Consider the following 18,618-nt stretch of genomic DNA (forward strand, 5'->3'; position numbering starts at 1 on the left):
GGCATTTGGCAGACGCTCTTATCCAGAGCGACGTACAGTTGATTAGACTAAGCAGGAGACAATTCTCGCCTGGAACAATGCAGGGTTAAGGGCCTTGCTCAAGGGCCCAACGGCTGTGCTTATCTTATTATGGCTACACCGAGGATCCAACCACCAAACTTGCGTGTCCCAGTCATGTACCTTAACCACTACGCTACAGGCCACCCCAGGTAATTGTAGCAAAATAGTGGGGAGGATTTTTACTTTCTGAACCTGGATTTTCCACCGCTGCAAGGCAGGTTGTGATTTATGGAATACATCAGGACTGCCCAATGCTGCTCCTGGAGATCTACTGTCCTGTAGCCCAGGTTTTCTTTTCAAGCCTTCAATTTGTACACCTGATTCTACTTTCTACTAAAGCAGCTCAAAATTATGTCGAGTTGTTGAACGAGGTGTGCTTTTTTTACAGTTGGAGTGAAAACCCACAGGACAGTAGATCTCCAGGAACAGGATTGGGTAGGTTGGCAATATACCATGGATATTCAATCTGGTCCTCAATCCAAATCCAGCCCTGGTTTTCTTTTCTCCCAGGTAATGAACTGATCAATGTGTGCTTCTGATTAGCCAGGGTGTCTTCACAACGGACTCCCAGGTACAGGGAGGATAGAAAACCGACAGTAGATCTCCAGGTACAGGAACCAGAAGTCAGAGTTATGGCACCACCAAGTGCCTGATCAATGATACAAACACACCAAACCTGGCCATTATAATGGTTTTTCCTCCGACCAAAGAGTAATTAACTATCAAGTTAAAGACTGAGGTGACTCAATAGGCTCTAGTTTGCTGAACACACAGTAAATCATTTTCATTTTTCCCCTCAAACACAATGCAGGTCGGCTTGCTATAATTTTCTTTTGTCTTTAAATTCTTCATTATCTACCAAATGGTACATAAGGATGTGGAATGTTGTAACATTGCTGTATTTCCCTATGAAAATTGAGAACACTTTCACAATTTTCTTGGTCTTTATCTACAGCAGACATTTAAAGTATTTAAACTCAAATGTTTATTTTATGAATCTTACAAATGTATTGTGTAGGTTACAATGCAAGACAGGAATTGGTGCCAGAAAGCAAAAAATTTAACACACTGCGCTTGGTCATAAGTAATTTATTAAAATAACACATATACAGAGTAAAGGGGACAGAAATACTCAGATTTCATAATGTTTGACTTCTTCTGCCTCTTTATTAGGGTCTCCTCCTCTTTCCAGGTACAGGTTTTTGTAGGGATACTGTTTAGGAGCCTGAAATAGAGAAAGGTTATCTTTAATTGGTGAATTCAATAGCTCAAAAAAAAAAAATAATAATAAGAGACAGGAAAAGCCCTAGTTTCATAATCCAAAACAACCAATGATCAAATACTTATTTGTTGTTGCCATCCAATTTCAGAATGAGGGTGCTTTCCTTCCTCCACACACACACACAAGAGTAGACAAGTACATTCACGCCATTCACAGTTAACACTGGATTTCTAATGCAATAAATAATATTTTTAAAACAGAAACTGATTTTCCATTTACATAACTTGTGCTTCACTAATGCGTCAGCATGTGTAAATTCTGAAATTGTTACTTCCCTTTATTACATTGAATAATCTGTCATTTAGCATTCTATTTTACATTTCTATTATCTTATGTTAACCAAGACAGAGTGCCCATCATTTAATACACTAAGCAAACACATTTGTATTTTTTTTGCCTGTTAAGACACAATTCAAGTGATTTTATGTTTTGGTAACCTGCCACAAAGTACCAATCCCTCAGGGCACCTAAAATGTCTCAAAACTAATGCTTCTCACTCACCACAGGCTGGTAGGCAGGAAATTTCTCCCCAAGATAGAACAGAAACAGCATTATCCCGACAAAGCCAAACAGTTGTTTGCACATAGTTGACCAGTCAACAGGGCTGGGAGAGGTGTCCACACGGTTCCTTATGAACATGTCAAAATCCCAGTGCATCTAGAAAAGAAATTTAAGTATCTTCAGTGATTTCAATATGACTAAGAAAGTACAATTAGAATTTTAATGGAAATTTTCAATGTTTTGACAAACTCATTTGAAATGAGTTATCTTACAATGTATAGCACAAAAAGTTAACAAGACATACACTCCATGACTACTTTATTAGGCAGACCTGTACACCAGCTTGTTAAAGCAAATATTTAATCAGCCAATCATGTGGCAGCAAGTAAATGCATAAAAGCATGCAGACATAGTCAAGAGGTTCAGCTATTTTTCAGACCAATTGTCAGAATGGGGAAGAAATGTTATCTAAGTGACTTGTTGATTGTTGGTGCCAGACAGGGTGGATTGAGTACTTCAGAAACTGCTGTTCTCCAGGGATTTTCATGCACAACAGAGAACGGTGCAAAAAAACAAGAAACATCCAGGGAGTAGTAGTTCTGCGAGTCAGAGTAGAAGGGCCAGACTAGTCAAAGCTGACAGGAAGATGACAGTAACGCAAATAACAACAGTGGTATGCAGAAGAGCATCTCGGAAAACACACAACGTGCCAAACCTCTAAGTGGATAGGCTACAGTAGCAGAAGACCTAAAGAAACCTAAAAAAAGAAGTCTAAAATACTTTAAATGCTCACCGAGTGTACATATGAAAACAAATACAACCCCCCCCCCAAAAAAAAAGAAACACACAATGTAACCAGTTAATTGGAAAATTGGATGTTTTGTAAAATACACCGAAGTAACTGAAACCACAAAGGTTTGGACTTGCATGGGAGAAGTACAGAAAACAAACAGAAAAACAAAACAAATTGCAAACTAAGTTGTCGAAGCCAATTCCCAATTGTTAATTTCCCACATTTAGAATCAAATACTTTCAAAACATCACTCATACCGGCTCTCCCCAGTTCCTCCTGAGGTCAGGGTGGTCCCATTGGTACCAAGGATCTCTCTCGTGCTGGGATCTTGCTGGCAACTTCGGGTAATCGCCATAACTATAGGAAAATATTCATTAAAATATTGTTCATGAGTAGACTGACACACTATCACCCAGACTGCAGACCTGCACACAGGTCCACACATACAGTGCAGTCCATAAGTATTTGGACAGTGACAATTAGTTTGTTGTTTCCGCTCTGTACTCGAGCAAACAACCAGTTGAAATAATACAATTACTAATTGGTGCAGACTCAGCTTTAATTTGAGGGTTATTACACCCATGGGTGAACCGTGTGGGAATTACAGCCATTTTTATACATAGTCCCTTCAATTTAATGGGCCAAAAATAATTGGACAAACTGAAACAAGTCATCATATTCAATACTCCGTAGCAAATCCTTTGCAGTCTGCGACTAGTAGATAGCCAAACGCTAGGTATCTTCCCTGGTGATGCTCTGCTAGGCCTGTACTGCAGCCCTCTTCAGCTCCTGCTTGTTTTGGGGGCTATTTGCCTTCAGTCAGGTCTTCAGCAAGTGAAATGCATGCTCAATTGGATTGAGGTCAGGCCAGTCAAGAATATTACACTTTTTGGCCATATGTTTTGAACCACTGTCCGATGCATGATGAAGTATAGTCCATTAAGTTTTGATGCATTGGATCATGAGCTGTTCCATTTATAAATCAAAACCAGAAAATGAGTCACTGTTCAAATACTCAGTCTGCACAGTATGTATGGCAAAACATTGCGTATGATGGAATGCATTGAAATCTGTCATGTGAAATGTTGGAAGACTCATAATACAACAAATTCAAACTAGTTATACTATTATTTAAAAGAAGTACAAAGAGGTAATCAAAGCTAATAAGAAAATATACAAATCATTAAATCAACAGTATTATAAATAATTGTTCCATTATAATGACCTGCCAGCCAACAATCAAGAGTAAGCTTGCTAGCTTCTGCTACTTAGCTGCCAAGAGGATGGATAGCTTACCCCATGCCTTCATTAGGGTACGGCTCGTAATCATCCACTGTCATATTGTACTTCTTTGCGGCTGCAGCCCTCTCCTCTGGGGTGTTGGGGTATGGGCCAGGCAACACATCTTTCGAGATTCCAGAGGCTACAACGACATTAAAGCTAAATATTAACGTTATACCCTAGAGACTGCTACAATCATTCGCGAGCTTGCTTGCAAGCTATCATCACGAAAACTACACGTAAAGGGAAAAATGAAACCTGCCCAGATATAAAAAGTTACCTATTTTTCTTCAATTAGATGCATGTGTTTGCTAAATAAAACTAAGTGGCATGCTATCTGGCTAACTGATGTCAATAAACAACACAGAGCCTTATTTTGCTAAAAAAAAAAAACAAAAAAAAAAACAAAAAAAAAAACAACAACTACTAAATCCTCTACTGTGAATTCGGCTATGGTCTTGCAACATGGTGGTTGGTTTGTTGTAGTAATGTTCGCCAGGTTGCCAACTCTAGGTAACGACTAATAATGTTAACCATCGCAGTCCAGCTAAGCTACCCAACTAGCCTAGCTAACGACGTTCGTAGTACACACCAAGGTTAAGCCTTCCTGGTAGTCGGCGTAAAAACTAGTTTTTACTTGGCGAACAGTTACCATGACACAAAGAATTTGTGAAGTAACAGACAGAAGTTGACCAACCTGCCCTTGCCCCAGATAAAAATGCTGTAATACTTTGTCGATTCCCCTTGCAAAGGGCCCGTGCCCACCGGGGGACACCAAGCGACGCCATATTGAAACAGCAGCTCTGCTGCTAGGTTGAAGGACGCGTGCGCAAAAACAGCAACTACGGAAAGCATCGTGGAAAAGACTGGTTGAATAGCTGACTGTTGCTGTATTCACTACTACTACAACAACAACTACTACTACTACTACTACTACTACTACTAATTGACTTAATATATATACTGTATATATGTGTAGTGCCCTCAATAACGTCTGGGATAAAGACATGCTGTACAGTAATTTTCCTTAATTTGGAGTTATCAAACAAATCACAAGTGGTAAAGTGCAGATTTTCATTTTTCGTTTTGTTAAATGGTATTTTTTCATTTTGGTTTCACTATGTAGACATTTCAGCACTTTTTTTATTACATAATCACCCCATCTCGGGGCACCATACTGTTTATGATTTACAAATGTAAAATGGAATACAGAGCCAAATCAAGAATTGTCCCAGACAATTGGAGGGCGTGGTCCATTTTAAGCACTAATCTCAGTACTAGCTTCCTTGATTGTCTGATGTCATTCATTGGCTACTGCACAGCCACCTTTTGGGGATTACACATTATGCTTATTTTGTTCATCCTTATCAGTTTAAAAAACTAAAGTAAGTTTATATTTGAAACTAGCTAAAATAGTGAAATTATGAGCTGCAAATAAACATTTGTAAGATACAGTATTGTCTACTTTGACTTGAATGATACACACAGTAGGCAAAAGGTCTAAACAGCCTGTAAATGGTATCCTTTGAAATTCTTATAACTGGGGACATCATAGCTGCTAGAGATAATGTTCATTTACATGTTCTGAGAAAAAAACAGAATGATTTCTCTTGGCTATTATAATTAAGGCGACATATAGTATAGTGTTTTCAGCCTGGTTTAAATCACAGATTGAGAAAGATATATTGTAGTAAGCAATATATCCTTCAGATAAATGTCTGTACGGTACTGCATTATGTAAATATATTGTACTGTACACTGTAAGAGTGTTGTAAGATCCAAGTCATTTATATAAAATAAGTAGACCTTTAAGCCTTTAAGAGCTACAGACCTCTGTCAGAGGAACAACATCCCAGCCATGCCCACTGTCAGCTTCTCCCAGCATCTGGCTGTGGGACTGTCAGAGGGATCCAGCCATGACTGCCCCTTCTTCCACACCAGCGACTCCTGACTTCTCCAGCAAGTAGGAGGGAAAATGGTGCCAACCAACTGCTTAATATTACAGAGTTCACACTGAGAGGCTGTGTTTCGTCCTGTTCCCTTTGGCTGCCCATGTGATTATTTCCGTTCTGTCTCTCCTTCTCTCCCTCACTCTCTTATTCTCTCTCTCTTTCTCTCTGTCTCAGACATGACCCGAGGAGGGCTTTGTTGTAGCTCTTGTGGATTATAGTTTTACATGAATGCAATTTGGAGTCTTTTATAAGAGATTCATAGCTCTCCTGTTGAAAAACCAACATTGATCCTTGAGCAGTTCTTTATCATATGTATCACTCGTTATACTGAAGGTTTCAGCAGAAATAAATCTGGCTAGTGGTTACTAAATATGAGTTTTCCGGTATCAAAACAGTAACTGTGCAGGGTTACAGCCCAAAAAGTGGACAGCTTTGTATGTGATTACATTTATAATGCATTGTAGTAACATGTGCTCTTACAGGTTAAACTATTAAATAAACCAGTGATATTTATCAATACTTTTTTATATTTATCAATCAATTATATTAATCAACGATACTTTTCTATGAATGCATAAATAATGCGCATCAACGTGTTATATGCAGTACAGTATATAGTACATTTATGCATCAACTGAACAGTCTTGCTATTATTTTAGCATTTAAAGTTTTTGTGCATGTATTTTCTAAACCTTTCCGTAACAGTTTTTTTATACCAATGCCTTCATGTTTATGCCCTTCATTAGAGTAACCCTGGTAAGGGAATATATATTATTATCTGTTAAAGTAATACCTATGAAAAATGTATGAGATATGAACAAAAACAATGCTTATATTAATTAATTTCTACATTCCTGCCCCATACAGAAATCTAATATATGGAAATTTGTCCCTATATAAAAAGAATACTGATATACAATACATGTATTAGATTTATGTATGGGGCATGTTTACATAGATGTCTTATACTATAGCAAGAATTATATACAATATACCCTATGTCTTCAGTTTTTTTAAAAGAATTACCTCACCTGGCATCTGATAACCTGATTCTTCTTCTATTCTTGCATTGTGCAAACAATGCTGACTGTTAGAATGCTCCAAATGGGTAATTTAACAATGTCTTCACTCTAGCTAAGGTTCTTTTGCATTATGGCTGCAAATGACTGCAAATATCTTCACACATGTAAACTATTCAGAATCATCTTCCTGTAATTCATTTTATATTAAACAAATAATTATAAGATTCCCCATATTGCTTCCTCGTGGATCTGTTTGGTGATGCAAATTTGCATGTTCTTCCTGTGTTCTCGTGGGTTTACTCTGGCTACTTCAGTTTCCTCCCACACTGAAAGACATGCATGTAAAGTTAGGTGTAATCCTGCCATTGCCCTTGACCAAGGCACTGGCCTCAGAACTGGACCTGGTCCCTGGGCCCTGCACTGTGGCTGCCCACTGCTCCTACGTAACTAGGATGGAACAAATGCAGACAAATATATGCCACTGGGTTCAAGAAATTATATAGATAATCTATATCTATGCAAAACAGCTTTGACTTTTCAGAGTACAGCTATAGGCCTATTGTTTTTCAAAGGAATGAGCATCCATCCATTTTCTTAAGCCGTTTGTTTCTGGTTGGTGTCGCAGGGAGGGGGCGGGGGTCTGGGGCCTGTCGCGGCATGTGGTAGATGAGAGGCAGGAATACAACCAGAACAGGTCGCCAATCACAGGGCCCACACACCATTCACTCACACATTCATACCTTCAAGCATTTTAGAGGCTCCAATTAGCCCATGGCATGTCTTTAGACTGTGGGAGGAAACCAGAATACCCATCAGAAACCCACAAAGACAAGCAAACACACAGAAAAGCTCACAGTCAGGATTCAGACTCAGTGCCTTCTTGCTGTGAGGTGACAGCACTATTCACTGCACCACCATGCCACCCCAAAGGACTCATGGATCATTCAATCCATGATCATTCAACAAACATGCATATTCGCCATTTCATATTCAACCTTCCTGGAAAGGTCAGATGTGTGCCATGAAGCCCCAGAATTTTTTTTTTTGTACTACTCAAAGGGTTTTTGTACTTTTGTTTTATCATAATATTACCGTAAGTGCCTTTAAAACTTAATGATTAAAGTCAAAGTAAAAAAACTACAAAATGGTTTAGATGAATGAATGAAGATGAATTAAATAAAATATAGCACATTTTGAAAAAAGCACAAGGACAATACAATATTTTTTTGCTGTTGAGAAAGGGTTTACTCAGATCAGATCAGATCAGATCAATCATCCAAAATGGACGCCCAAAGAACAGCAGGAAGAGCAAGTGAAGGTGACCCATCACTGCGAGAGGCTGGGGGGATGAGTCTCTGAGTGAATGCACTGAAACTCTGAGCCCTCTTCCCCACACCATCAGATCCAGCTCAGGTGCACGTCTGCATTTGCTGAGGGATCGTCACACTGCCTCTCCCGGGTGAAACGGTGACCTTCACAGCGTTCTTCAGTGAGGGCCGGACCCTACAGAAGCTCTGCTATGTCTTTCTCCACCTCTGTGATTGGGGTGTGTAGTTCATATCTACAAGAAACAGGATCCACAGAGGCTGTGAAGCATTATTTAAAGTGGTGAAAGAAATCTTAATTCGTTTATTTATTTGATCAATTTTAAGTAACTTACCTCCTGAATGGTATGCCATCAGCATGGACCAGGAATTTCTCAAAGTTCCAGCGTATGTCGTTGACATTTATTGGAGACCAATAGAATTTCTTTATGTCTCCAATAACTGGGTTGATGTAAGGCAGTGACTCCTGATGCAAATGACCGTGGTATAAAGTTAGTGCAGAAGGAATACACCATGTGAGTTCACCTTGAATGTAGCAACTAATAACCAATTACTGTCAGCACTGAGATTTACTGTTACTCATAACAGTAAAATTGACTGCTGAGGAAAATTAGCAGCATATCATATATGAGCATATTGAACTCAATTCATTACCATTGGATAGCAGTGACATGGCAAGTGACAAGTAAAAAGATATGGTTTATGTATCTCATTAATAATCTAATTCCTTGGAATTAAAGGAAAGGACTTTACCCCAAACTGTGGGTGGTGGATCCAGGAAACATTTTACGTGTAGGATGTGTAACATGGAGTATGACAGTGAAATTACATTGGATACCTTGAGATAATTGAAGAGAGGATCTGCATGCTGTCCATTGACTTCAATCTTGGCAAATATGGGGAACTTTGGGACGAATCCTCCACCTGGCCTTACATACCTCAGAACATTGAGGGTTTCATGATTTCCCTCTGGGAAAAAGCAATATATACATAAATATTATGCTTTATTTATGCTTAATACAAATACTTGAAATATATAGAGTATACTACGCAGTCATGTGAAATGAATATATATTGAAGGTCAGAAGAATTGACTTATAAGTGAAGATATTTTTAAACAGATCTGTTTAGTCTGCCTCTTTGTTTATTTATCATTTCTGGATAAGATAGGTTCACTGTTTCATTATCATTGCCTTTGGTCATTAGAACAGAATTCAGATATTAGTGACAAAATATGATTTGAGAAATGCAATTGAAAATATTTATTTTACACATGTTATGAATTGCTACAATAACAGGACATTTAAGAGTCTATCAAAATATTGTATTGGTGGTTTCCTTTTTATAACTGGTTGGTCAAAAAAAAAAGATTAAGAATGTCAATTAGTGCAACCATTGATTTCCAATTATGGTTAGGATTAATTTACTTCCTCAAGGTAAATTAATGAGTTGAGGATTAATCTACATAGTTTGCAAAATTCTAGATTACTGACTACATTCTCATTTTTATCAATACATCTGCATGTGATGGTCTATATTTAATTCACACCCAAAAGACAAATGAGATACTCCTAGATTAGTCAAAGTCAAATTTACAGTTTATGTTATTGTTTCTGTTTAACATTCTTCTCCCTATTAGACTCCCACATCTGTAACCCCCATCCCATCATAACAAAAACATTGAACATTTATAAAAAATAATCCTATCACAGGTGAAAATATAAGTTAAGTGTTAGTGCCTATTTTAAAAAATCACATTTCAATGTGATTCATAAAATCACTCTTCCCAAGTAACTCTTTCTTTACAGATATATATAAATGTAATGATCACCTTACCAACTCCCAGGTAGCCAAACAGACTGTCCCAGTGAAAATGTTTTTACCATTAGTGAGCACTCACCAGGTGCTTGAAGACCAAACTGATTACAGGGGAATCCCAGCACAGTGAAGTTTAGATCGCCATACATTTCCATGAGTGCATTCATTCGGTGATACTGGATAATGTGCCAAAAAAACAGGAAATACTTCAGTTAAACTACAAAACTACAAAAGATCCAAATAATATCACTTCTGAAAGAACAACTTGACATGACACAATAGTTTGTGCCAATGCTTTCAGCCACAAAAAAACATTAATGCCAGTAGAACATGGTTATACAACTGAAAAGGCAATGTCAGTGTTCACTGACACATGCTTCAACCAGCTCTCACAGACATTACTATTAAAAAAACAAAAAAAACACAGAATGATTACCTCCTCTATTGTAGACCCTCAGAAGGTGGCCAGGTTGACAATGAGCAGTATCTTGCCTCTGAACTCGCTGAGGGAAATGGTCTGACCTTCAAGGGTCTCAACAGTGAAATCATAGATGGATGGGCCCGCCATTATAGGACACTGGGAATGGGCTTCCGTACATGCAGATAGAGCCATTTTAGTCCGTGGAACATGTGTAGTCACTACCCTGTCACCCCTCTTCATTCAGAGATCCATTGGTCTTCGGTCAGCAAATGTTCAGCATGATTTACTCCTTTGTGTCTGTGCTTGGAGCTGAATGGCCATTTGTTCAAGCATTAGCATGGGTATGCAAATCTGACAGGTCATGTGTTTTCACTTTTCAACGAACAGGTAACATTTAATGTCAATCTTTTAAAATATTTAATCTTTTAAAATATTTCCTAGATGAAGATTTGCTATTCAACAATTAAATGGCTACTGCAGCAGGAAACATTACAAATACCTGACGTTATGATACAGAAACCCGAGGAAATAAATAAATAAATAAATAAGCGAGTAAGCGAGTAAGTAAGTAAGTAAGTAAGTAAGTAAGTAAGTAAGTAAATAAATAAATAAATAAACAAACACATTTTGCTCATTTGAATCAATTGGCTTTATATATATTTAAACTAATTTCATAAAGAATGTAACTGCTCCTATTGATGACGACGATACAACCGAAGAAAACAAAATACAAAAAAAAGGGTTGCTTTTCCATTCCCAATATGTAATTATGCGCTACATTCTCGGTACGTGTAACATTATGTACTTAAAAGTGGAACGACTGGCAACAGAGGATGCGTTCCTTACATACGGTTCGGAACCAAAACAAGGGTACACATGAACCCGGAAACTTGTGCATGGTGACTCACTGTTGTGTTTTCTGGACAGTCGTGCAAGCTGCCAAGATATTGCCGGTGCAGAACGCTAGTGCCAGCTAGTCTGATCGCGTGCTATCTTATTCCTGTGGATCACATAATTATTTTGCTAAGAAATGGAAGAGGGAACAGGAGGGTGCAAGTACGATGCATTTCTAAACATGATCATATCATTAATTAACACTGATCAGCTGCGATAACGTAGCGTAACTCTTTATTTGCCAGTTTGCTAGTGCTCTTCCGTGTGTTATTATGTTTTCTTTAATTATGCTGAGTCGGTGTAAACTTGCCGTGTGATTGATTATTGAGCTTGTTGGAAACTAGCAGGCTAGCCAGCAAGTGAGAGGGGCCAAGCTAGCTAACCTATTTTGCTATCTTGCTGTACGGGGAAAGAAGTTAAGTTCACATTTGCACGTTAAATAACGGTCTGAGCTTTGCATGTGATTTGCTAAATAACTACTGTCATTTCCTTTTACTAGGTGCTTACTTCTCTATAAAGAGACTAAAATACTTAGCAAATGTTGTTTACTTTATAACTCAGTCTTATGACCTGATATGAATTTAAGTAAAACACTGTACTCCAGAGTACCTTCTCAGCCACATAGACAAGAGCACAACATTTAAGTAATCAGGCTATTTGCGATATAGACTTGTAGATACACAGTGCAGTATATAGTATATGCAGGGAAAAAGATGAATGTTTCTATAAATCAGGGGTGTCATAATTGTTCAAATGTGGCCATTTCAACAGGTACCTACTTTTGGATCTACCATGGGAGGATGTGTTAGTCACCCACATATTCTGCTACCTTCCGATACGGCAACTGATTAGCCTACAGAGAGTGAGCAGGCAGTTCCATGCACTCATCCAGGTCTACCTGGCTAACTGTCGTACGTTTGACTTCACTCAGGTAATGGATTTGTCTGTGTGTCATAACAAATGTTGTAAATTAGTTAAATCAATTAAGTCCTAATGTGGATAAACACATGGGCTACATTACATAGACTGATTCCCATCAGTTACCTAGACTATCATAGCAATAGCACTGTCTGTGTTACATTCTTTATACTGTTGAGAACAGCTTATCTATCACAGATGGTAAGACTGAACCCCTTCTGTTTTATTAGTAAAAAGGGTGAGTAGGTTAGGATAAAGCTTGCTACAGCATGCCTCCTGGTGGTTTCAGATTGGCCAGAGCATACCCAAAGAGGCCTTCTGCTCCATGCTGCGAGACAACAAAGTTCTCCAGAACGTGGCGCTCCAGAACTGCTCCGATTGGCTGACGGACAAAGAGCTGCTGCCTGTGATTGGGCAGAACCAGCACCTGCTGCGGATCAACATGAGGGGCTGCGTGTGCCTGAGCCGGCACTCCCTGGTGGCGGTGTCGCTGAGCTGCTCGCACCTCAGGCACCTGGGCCTGGCTCACTGCGAGTGGGTGGACAGCCTGTCCCTGCGCAGCCTGGCCGACCACTGCAGGGGGCTGCAGTCCATCGACCTCACCGCCTGCCGGCAGCTCAAGGACGAGGCCATCTGCTACCTGGCCAAGAAGTGTCTCCAGCTTAGGTCGCTGTCGGTGGCGGTCAACGCCAACATCACCGACACGTCCGTGGAGGAGGTGGCCAAGAACTGCCGAGAGCTGGAGCAGCTGGACCTCACGGGCTGCCTGCGTGTTCGCAACGAGTCCATCAGGTACAGAACCGCCTCGCGCCCGCAAAGCCGGCCCTGTGAATCTCATTCGGTCTCACTGGGAAAAAATGGGTCATTTCTGCTCAGAGGTCACATCTGATTAGACGATGTTTTTAGATGTTTTATTGCTGCTTGTGTTTGTTTGTTCTCATGAGATTAGTCGACAGAGTTCTAATGTGGGGACTTCTAGCACTTGAAGTTCACTTCCTTCTAGGGTTTTCAGCACACTTGTAACTGGTTTTGCACTTTGATGTACATCGCTATGGATAAGAGCATTCAGCCAAAATGCCTGTAATTTACTGTGTAATGTTTCATTTTGAGTAGCAGTGTAGCTGGACACATTACTAAAATGTGGGTTCTTGCTTTATGTTTTGACTGACGCTGTGCCAAGAATGTGACAATAGTTGTGGTGTCATTCTGTTGGAGATGCATGACATTTATTAAAAGGATTAGGTATTGACCATATTCCTATTTAAAATGTGAAGTTATCTTCATTGCAGATTTGTTGCTATTTTCGCCAAAGATTTTCTATGGATTTGCGGTTAACTTATTTTGTAGTGAACACACGCGCAATACATTGCTGATTAATTTCACATATAAAGCATGGTAAAATGTAGTATCACTTAATAAGGATTACATTTGTTTTTAACCTCGATTCTATGTGAAGATGGTTCAAAATCTACATAGAGCTTAATAGGATATCCAGCCTTAAAGAAGCTGCTTTTTTAAGGCCACCGTCTAAGGTCTTATTGGTTACTCATGAGTGTTTGAAGGTTATATGGAGTGTCCGTTGGAGCCTTATACAGGACTCTGTCCTGTAAAGCCATGTTGGACGGGTGCGGTGTGTGACCGGCTGCGTTTGGCAGAAACCACTCACGTATGCTGTCCCTGCTGTCTTGGCAGGACCGTGGCAGAGTACTGTCCCAAACTGCAGTCCCTGAAGGTCAACCACTGCCACAACGTGACCGAGTCCAGCCTGGGCATCCTGCGCAAGAGGAACGTGGAGATCGACGTGGAGCCGCCCCTGCAGAGGGCGCTAGTTCTCCTGCAGGACGTGGTCGGCTTCGCCCCCTTCATCAACCTCCAGATCTAGCCAGAGGTCCACGGAACCTGTGCACCTCCAAAACCCATCCACACCGAACAGGTAAGGCTGTGTGTACGGGGACAATCGTAAGAACTTTGTGGTCCTGCCAACTATCCTGCCAAATATTCACAGTTGAATGAAAACTGAGATACTGGATTGTTTTTTTGGAGCGCGCTGGTACAAATAATCATCCACCTCTTGAGGACACTGGACACTGTTGTTATGTGGGATTCGAAGAAGACTTGACATGTGTTCAAAACATTTGAAGCTATCACTTTACGGATGAGCCCGGCTAGTGCCGCTGCCCTCACTTGCCCCCGGTGCACACGGTTGTGCTCTCCGGTGCATTCCGCTGACCTCTGTGCTTTTCTGCAGGTTTTCTCCTACGCTACAGATGGTACTGCTTCAAACACATCCCGGGTGCTGGCACATCAAGAGGAATGCAATAATAAGGAAATACACGTGACTGCAGGAAACGCTCTGTGAAATGTGTCGATTATTTATTCTTAGTAGTTGAAATGCTGCATTAGATCAATCATGTGGGTAATGTTCGCTGATACACATTATGTATTTTTGGACTTGTATAAGACTGCAAGAGAGAGGCACTTTCCCAGAATAGCTCTAATGTGAGTTTGCATATTACAATTCCGAAAATAGTTTCACAACTTTTCACACAACCTATAATCTACGATTTGTAATTGGAATGTAAACTTAAAAAAAAAAAAGAGCCAAATGTAACCAAAGTACAGTCCGTTTGTTTTGTATTGTAATAAAGAAGCATGGCGTAGTGCTAGTTTGCTTAAGTGTATTCTGTAGCACAATAGCATTGAAAGCAATCTTTTGTCTGTAAATTGAGGCATCTTAAAACATGCTTACTTAAAAGTGCCCCAGGGGTGTTGTATTGAGAGTGAAACGTAACCTAACCATGGGCAGCTTGACCGACCTTTCAGGTGAAGGTCAAGAGGTATATTTGAACAATGTGTAAAGCCAGACAGGTGTATTGTATATCATTTTTTAAGTGCAGTGTTTTTTGTTTCGTTTGAAAGCATCCCCTCTAAAATTTTAAAAGATTGTTTCTAAAAGGAACACCAATATAAACCTCAAGAGGACTGATGCCAGTTTAATATTTCTTTACATCCTGTGGTCCTCTTTACAACTGAAAGCACCACCATAGTCATTTCACAATTGATAGCGGTTAGGTTACTTCGTAAAGGTGCTGCAGCACAGTTTTTTTTCCTTTTGGAAGAATTTGAAACTTGAATTTTAACCTGTTGGTCCTACATAAAAATAAATTGGTGTGTTTATATGACAACTATATTTAGGAATAGTTTTTAAAAAGTCAGAGTGGGGGTTGACACTGCAGTACTATGAAGTGGTACAAAATGGCCTGTACAAACATTTCTTTATTTAGCTCATTACTAGCAAATTATTCAACAATATTGTTTTATTTTATTTAAGGAGGTCCATGTTTTCCGTGTACACGTTCACTGTTTCATACTTCAGAGGAAATGTCTTAGTTGAAATACATGCTTGAAAAAAATTGTAAATACTATAACATGCATTCTATGAATTGTCTTTTTTATTGATACAGTTTAATTACAGTACAGTAATTTAAACCATGACATTGTTTGCTGTTTCTGGATTTCAGGATTGGATGAATGAGAGCAAATGTAACCACATATGTAATTAATCATATGCGATGGGCTGTATGAGGGATTATAAACTTGTTTCTGACCTCGGTATGCGTGTGTGTGCCTTCTTTTCTAAATCACATTTTTGCCATTGTAGAAATAATAGCCAGGAATCCTCTGATTCAGTGCAATGGTATTCTTCTGTATATCAGAACCCCAAGCTTTCCCTTGTTTCCATGTTCTTTGTTAATAGGTTAAACCCTCTCATTAGAAATTTGCACTAGAGAGATAATCTCTTTACAGAAATCACTCCTGGCACATAATGAAACGTTTGTAAGATGGTAAAAACAGACTAATTGAATAGCCCAGCTCTGCTACTAGAGTGGTAAAAGGTTCAGTCAATTAAAAAATACATTCAAAAATGACATAGAAATTAACTAATCCAAATGTAGCGCCTTCCAATTTGAACAAAAAATATGTTGACGATCAATCTGGTTTTCATAAGACAGGAGTTTGTCGTTCGCGGTTTTGGGACCTGTAGTACCCACTCCAGCATGGCATTTTATCTCTTCCTTTGGTGTCAGCCATTATCGTCAGCATGAATAATCAGGTATCAGCGTCTGCAGCCCACCGGTAATGGCTTTCTGAAAACAAATCTCCTACTCCCCCATTCCACATGTAATCACTGCCTGTCAACTTTTCATTCATCAATCATTGCAACCTTGAACTTATTTGTTGCCTTGCTTTTTTGATACATACGCAAAGACATATAGACATATATAGTCCCTACATTTGAGCACAGTGAATTTTAGCCTAGGCTATCAAGAAAGATGTACGAATTTTCAAAAACCCCGATTGATTCACAGAAAGAATGGAATGGAAATTTGGATTTTGCAGTTTTATTACACGCTGATTATTAGCATATTTTGTCCGAGAATTGTTTATGAAAGAAAAAAGTGGATGTACTGAGTGCTTCTATTTAATAGTGCTTCCATTCCATCCTTTAATTCTTATAACCACAGTGTGATACAATAGAAACAGATGTATGCAGCAGTTCTACATCACCTGTATCCTGGACTCCCTACAGACTGGTGGAGCTAGACAGAAACACATCGGGCCTTCCTGAAGTCAAAGAAACAAGACCAAGGCGACATGTACATCCAGTCACAGTAACTGTATGATAATTACAGGCACAAACTCGAGTGAGTAGTTCATTTGCTTATTACTTTAAAAAACTGGACTAATTTTCTAAAGCAAATACGTATCTGTGTGTTATTTGCAAATGGGTTTAATAAGTAAAATCCAACCTCCGGGTTAAAATGTCGGAGCCTATTCATTATGCAAAACGTATATGGACATCGATTTTCACCAATAATATCACATGACCTCAATTTTCACCAATTGCAACACGTGAGCTCTGTCTTTCACCAAGCATGTGGTGAGATGTCGCCACCTGTTGGCCAGCTATTACGAGTGCACCACTCTATACGAAGGGGTATTTATTTATTTATTTATTTATTTATTTGATCATGATGCATGCACTTGTTGGCACTGCATCTATTCTTATTTAAATAATCATTTTCTGAGAGATTTTGTTTAGGCATTGAAACATGCTTTTATTGGACACCATCCCATGGCACAATGTCTATTCTGTCCTTAAATATAACTTTAGCGATAATATTAAATATCATGTGTATTTTGTCTGTGTGAAGGCAAAATATCTTCTTCCTTAACTGCAGTATATTTTTCTAAATAAAAATAAAGCATACAGAGTACGTTCAGGGAACATATTTAATATTTAATAATTTGACAGCATCTTATTTGTCATACAGTTCCCTGCTCTGACCTGACCATGGCCTCTAAATCACATATTTTGGTCCCATAACAGAAAAAAATCCAACATGCACCCAACCCAATTCAAATCCTGTATTTGAATATCCGGCTATGTTTAGTGGCTGGCCCACACAGCACACATAACCTCCACAGGAAGAAGACAAACGTACAGCATATCTCAGCACCTGTAAACTCACTCTCCTGTCAGCAGCCACACTGGGCACTATTAAAAAAGGATGAATTAAGTTTGCAGCTGGATAATAAACAGTACATTATTTTACAGTCTTTCTAAATACTGAGAATGTTCTTAACTGAACATTTTGCTGCTGACATAACAACCACTACTATCCAAAGCAATGGAGTGATCCAAAAAACCCACTCTTCAAAGGGTTAAGTGAGTTTGTGGCTTTTTGAATATCACTAAGCAAGATTCTAGCTATTATAGCTAATATTTCTAAAGCATATATAATATAATATCATAATATTTATAAAGCACTAAATAACTAATGCATGCCTTAATGTTTCTAAACAATATTTTCCCCATGCACACGACAAATGATGTGCAGCTCTCAAGAACAGACATACTGTTAAACATTATTACAGTTACAAAAACAAACAAGAATATTATCACTATCCTTTACCATTTAACAAGTTTGTCTAGTTGGATCTAGCTCTTCTTCAACACTGTAAGTGCTAGTTTCCAATTTTGCAATCATAAATGTTTCTTCTAAACAGCATGGTAACTGGATTATTTGTTTATGCGCTGGGTAATTTGAAGGTTTTACAGAACAGGTGAATTTAATAAGTAAGATTTTTCACAAGCTTGCTGAGACATTGTTGAAACATCGGCTGGACACAATACATAGATATTATCTGGGAAGTTGGATTTCTAATGATACTGGCATATTAGGCAGAAAGAGAAAGCGAGTGTTCAGCAGCTATCTGCTCACTGTTTGCAAACACTTGAATTGCACAGGCAGCTTTCACAGTTTTCCATCCAGTCAGGCCCATCGA

At 38.9% G+C, this 18,618-nt stretch overlaps 3 protein-coding genes across 3 annotated transcripts; 1 reads left to right on the plus strand and 2 right to left on the minus strand.

Annotated features, from left to right (window-relative positions):
* Window positions 1-1,133: 1,133 nt before the first annotated feature.
* ndufb8 (NADH:ubiquinone oxidoreductase subunit B8) lies at window positions 1,134-4,754 on the minus strand. Its single transcript, XM_061231859.1, has 5 exons — window positions 4,615-4,754; window positions 3,933-4,059; window positions 2,894-2,993; window positions 1,844-1,999; window positions 1,134-1,285 (listed from the first exon to the last, which is right to left on the minus strand). The coding sequence occupies exons 1-5, from the start codon at window positions 4,703-4,705 to the stop codon at window positions 1,193-1,195; spliced, it is 567 nt and encodes a 188-aa protein (XP_061087843.1). The 5' UTR covers window positions 4,706-4,754; the 3' UTR covers window positions 1,134-1,192.
* A 3,614-nt stretch (window positions 4,755-8,368) lies between these two features.
* gpx9 (glutathione peroxidase 9) lies at window positions 8,369-11,499 on the minus strand. Its single transcript, XM_061231622.1, has 6 exons — window positions 11,364-11,499; window positions 10,471-10,764; window positions 10,117-10,210; window positions 9,055-9,185; window positions 8,552-8,682; window positions 8,369-8,452 (listed from the first exon to the last, which is right to left on the minus strand). Exons 2-6 carry the CDS (start codon window positions 10,693-10,695, stop codon window positions 8,395-8,397), a joined length of 639 nt encoding a protein of 212 aa, XP_061087606.1. The 5' UTR covers window positions 10,696-10,764; window positions 11,364-11,499; the 3' UTR covers window positions 8,369-8,394.
* Window positions 11,325-15,882, plus strand: fbxl15 (F-box and leucine-rich repeat protein 15). The gene is made up of 5 exons (XM_061231621.1): window positions 11,325-11,511; window positions 12,121-12,280; window positions 12,557-13,059; window positions 13,960-14,200; window positions 14,516-15,882. The coding sequence occupies exons 1-4, from the start codon at window positions 11,486-11,488 to the stop codon at window positions 14,147-14,149; spliced, it is 879 nt and encodes a 292-aa protein (XP_061087605.1). The 5' UTR covers window positions 11,325-11,485; the 3' UTR covers window positions 14,150-14,200; window positions 14,516-15,882.
* The last annotated feature ends 2,736 nt before the right edge of the window (window positions 15,883-18,618 follow it).

The sequence above is a fragment of the Conger conger genome, chromosome 2, assembly GCF_963514075.1.
Source record: "Conger conger chromosome 2, fConCon1.1, whole genome shotgun sequence".
Taxonomy (NCBI): Eukaryota; Metazoa; Chordata; class Actinopteri; order Anguilliformes; family Congridae; genus Conger; species Conger conger.

Bases quoted from the DNA above. Each gene is read 5' to 3' on its own strand.
- fbxl15 (XM_061231621.1), top strand. From the start codon at position 11,486: ATGGAAGAGGGAACAGGAGGGTGCAA. The intron at 12,281-12,556 runs GTAATGGATTTG...TGGTGGTTTCAG, and splicing joins GTACGTTTGACTTCACTCAG to ATTGGCCAGAGCATACCCAA. The intron at 13,060-13,959 runs GTACAGAACCGC...CTGTCTTGGCAG, and splicing joins GTTCGCAACGAGTCCATCAG to GACCGTGGCAGAGTACTGTC.
- ndufb8 (XM_061231859.1), bottom strand. From the start codon at position 4,705: ATGGCGTCGCTTGGTGTCCCCCGGTGGGCACGGGCCCTTTGCAAGGGG. The intron at 4,060-4,614 runs GTTGGTCAACTT...ATGTCGTTGTAG, and splicing joins TTTATCTGGGGCAAGGGCAG to CCTCTGGAATCTCGAAAGAT. The intron at 1,286-1,843 runs GTGAGTGAGAAG...TCTCTATTTCAG, and splicing joins TTCCTGCCTACCAGCCTGTG to GCTCCTAAACAGTATCCCTA.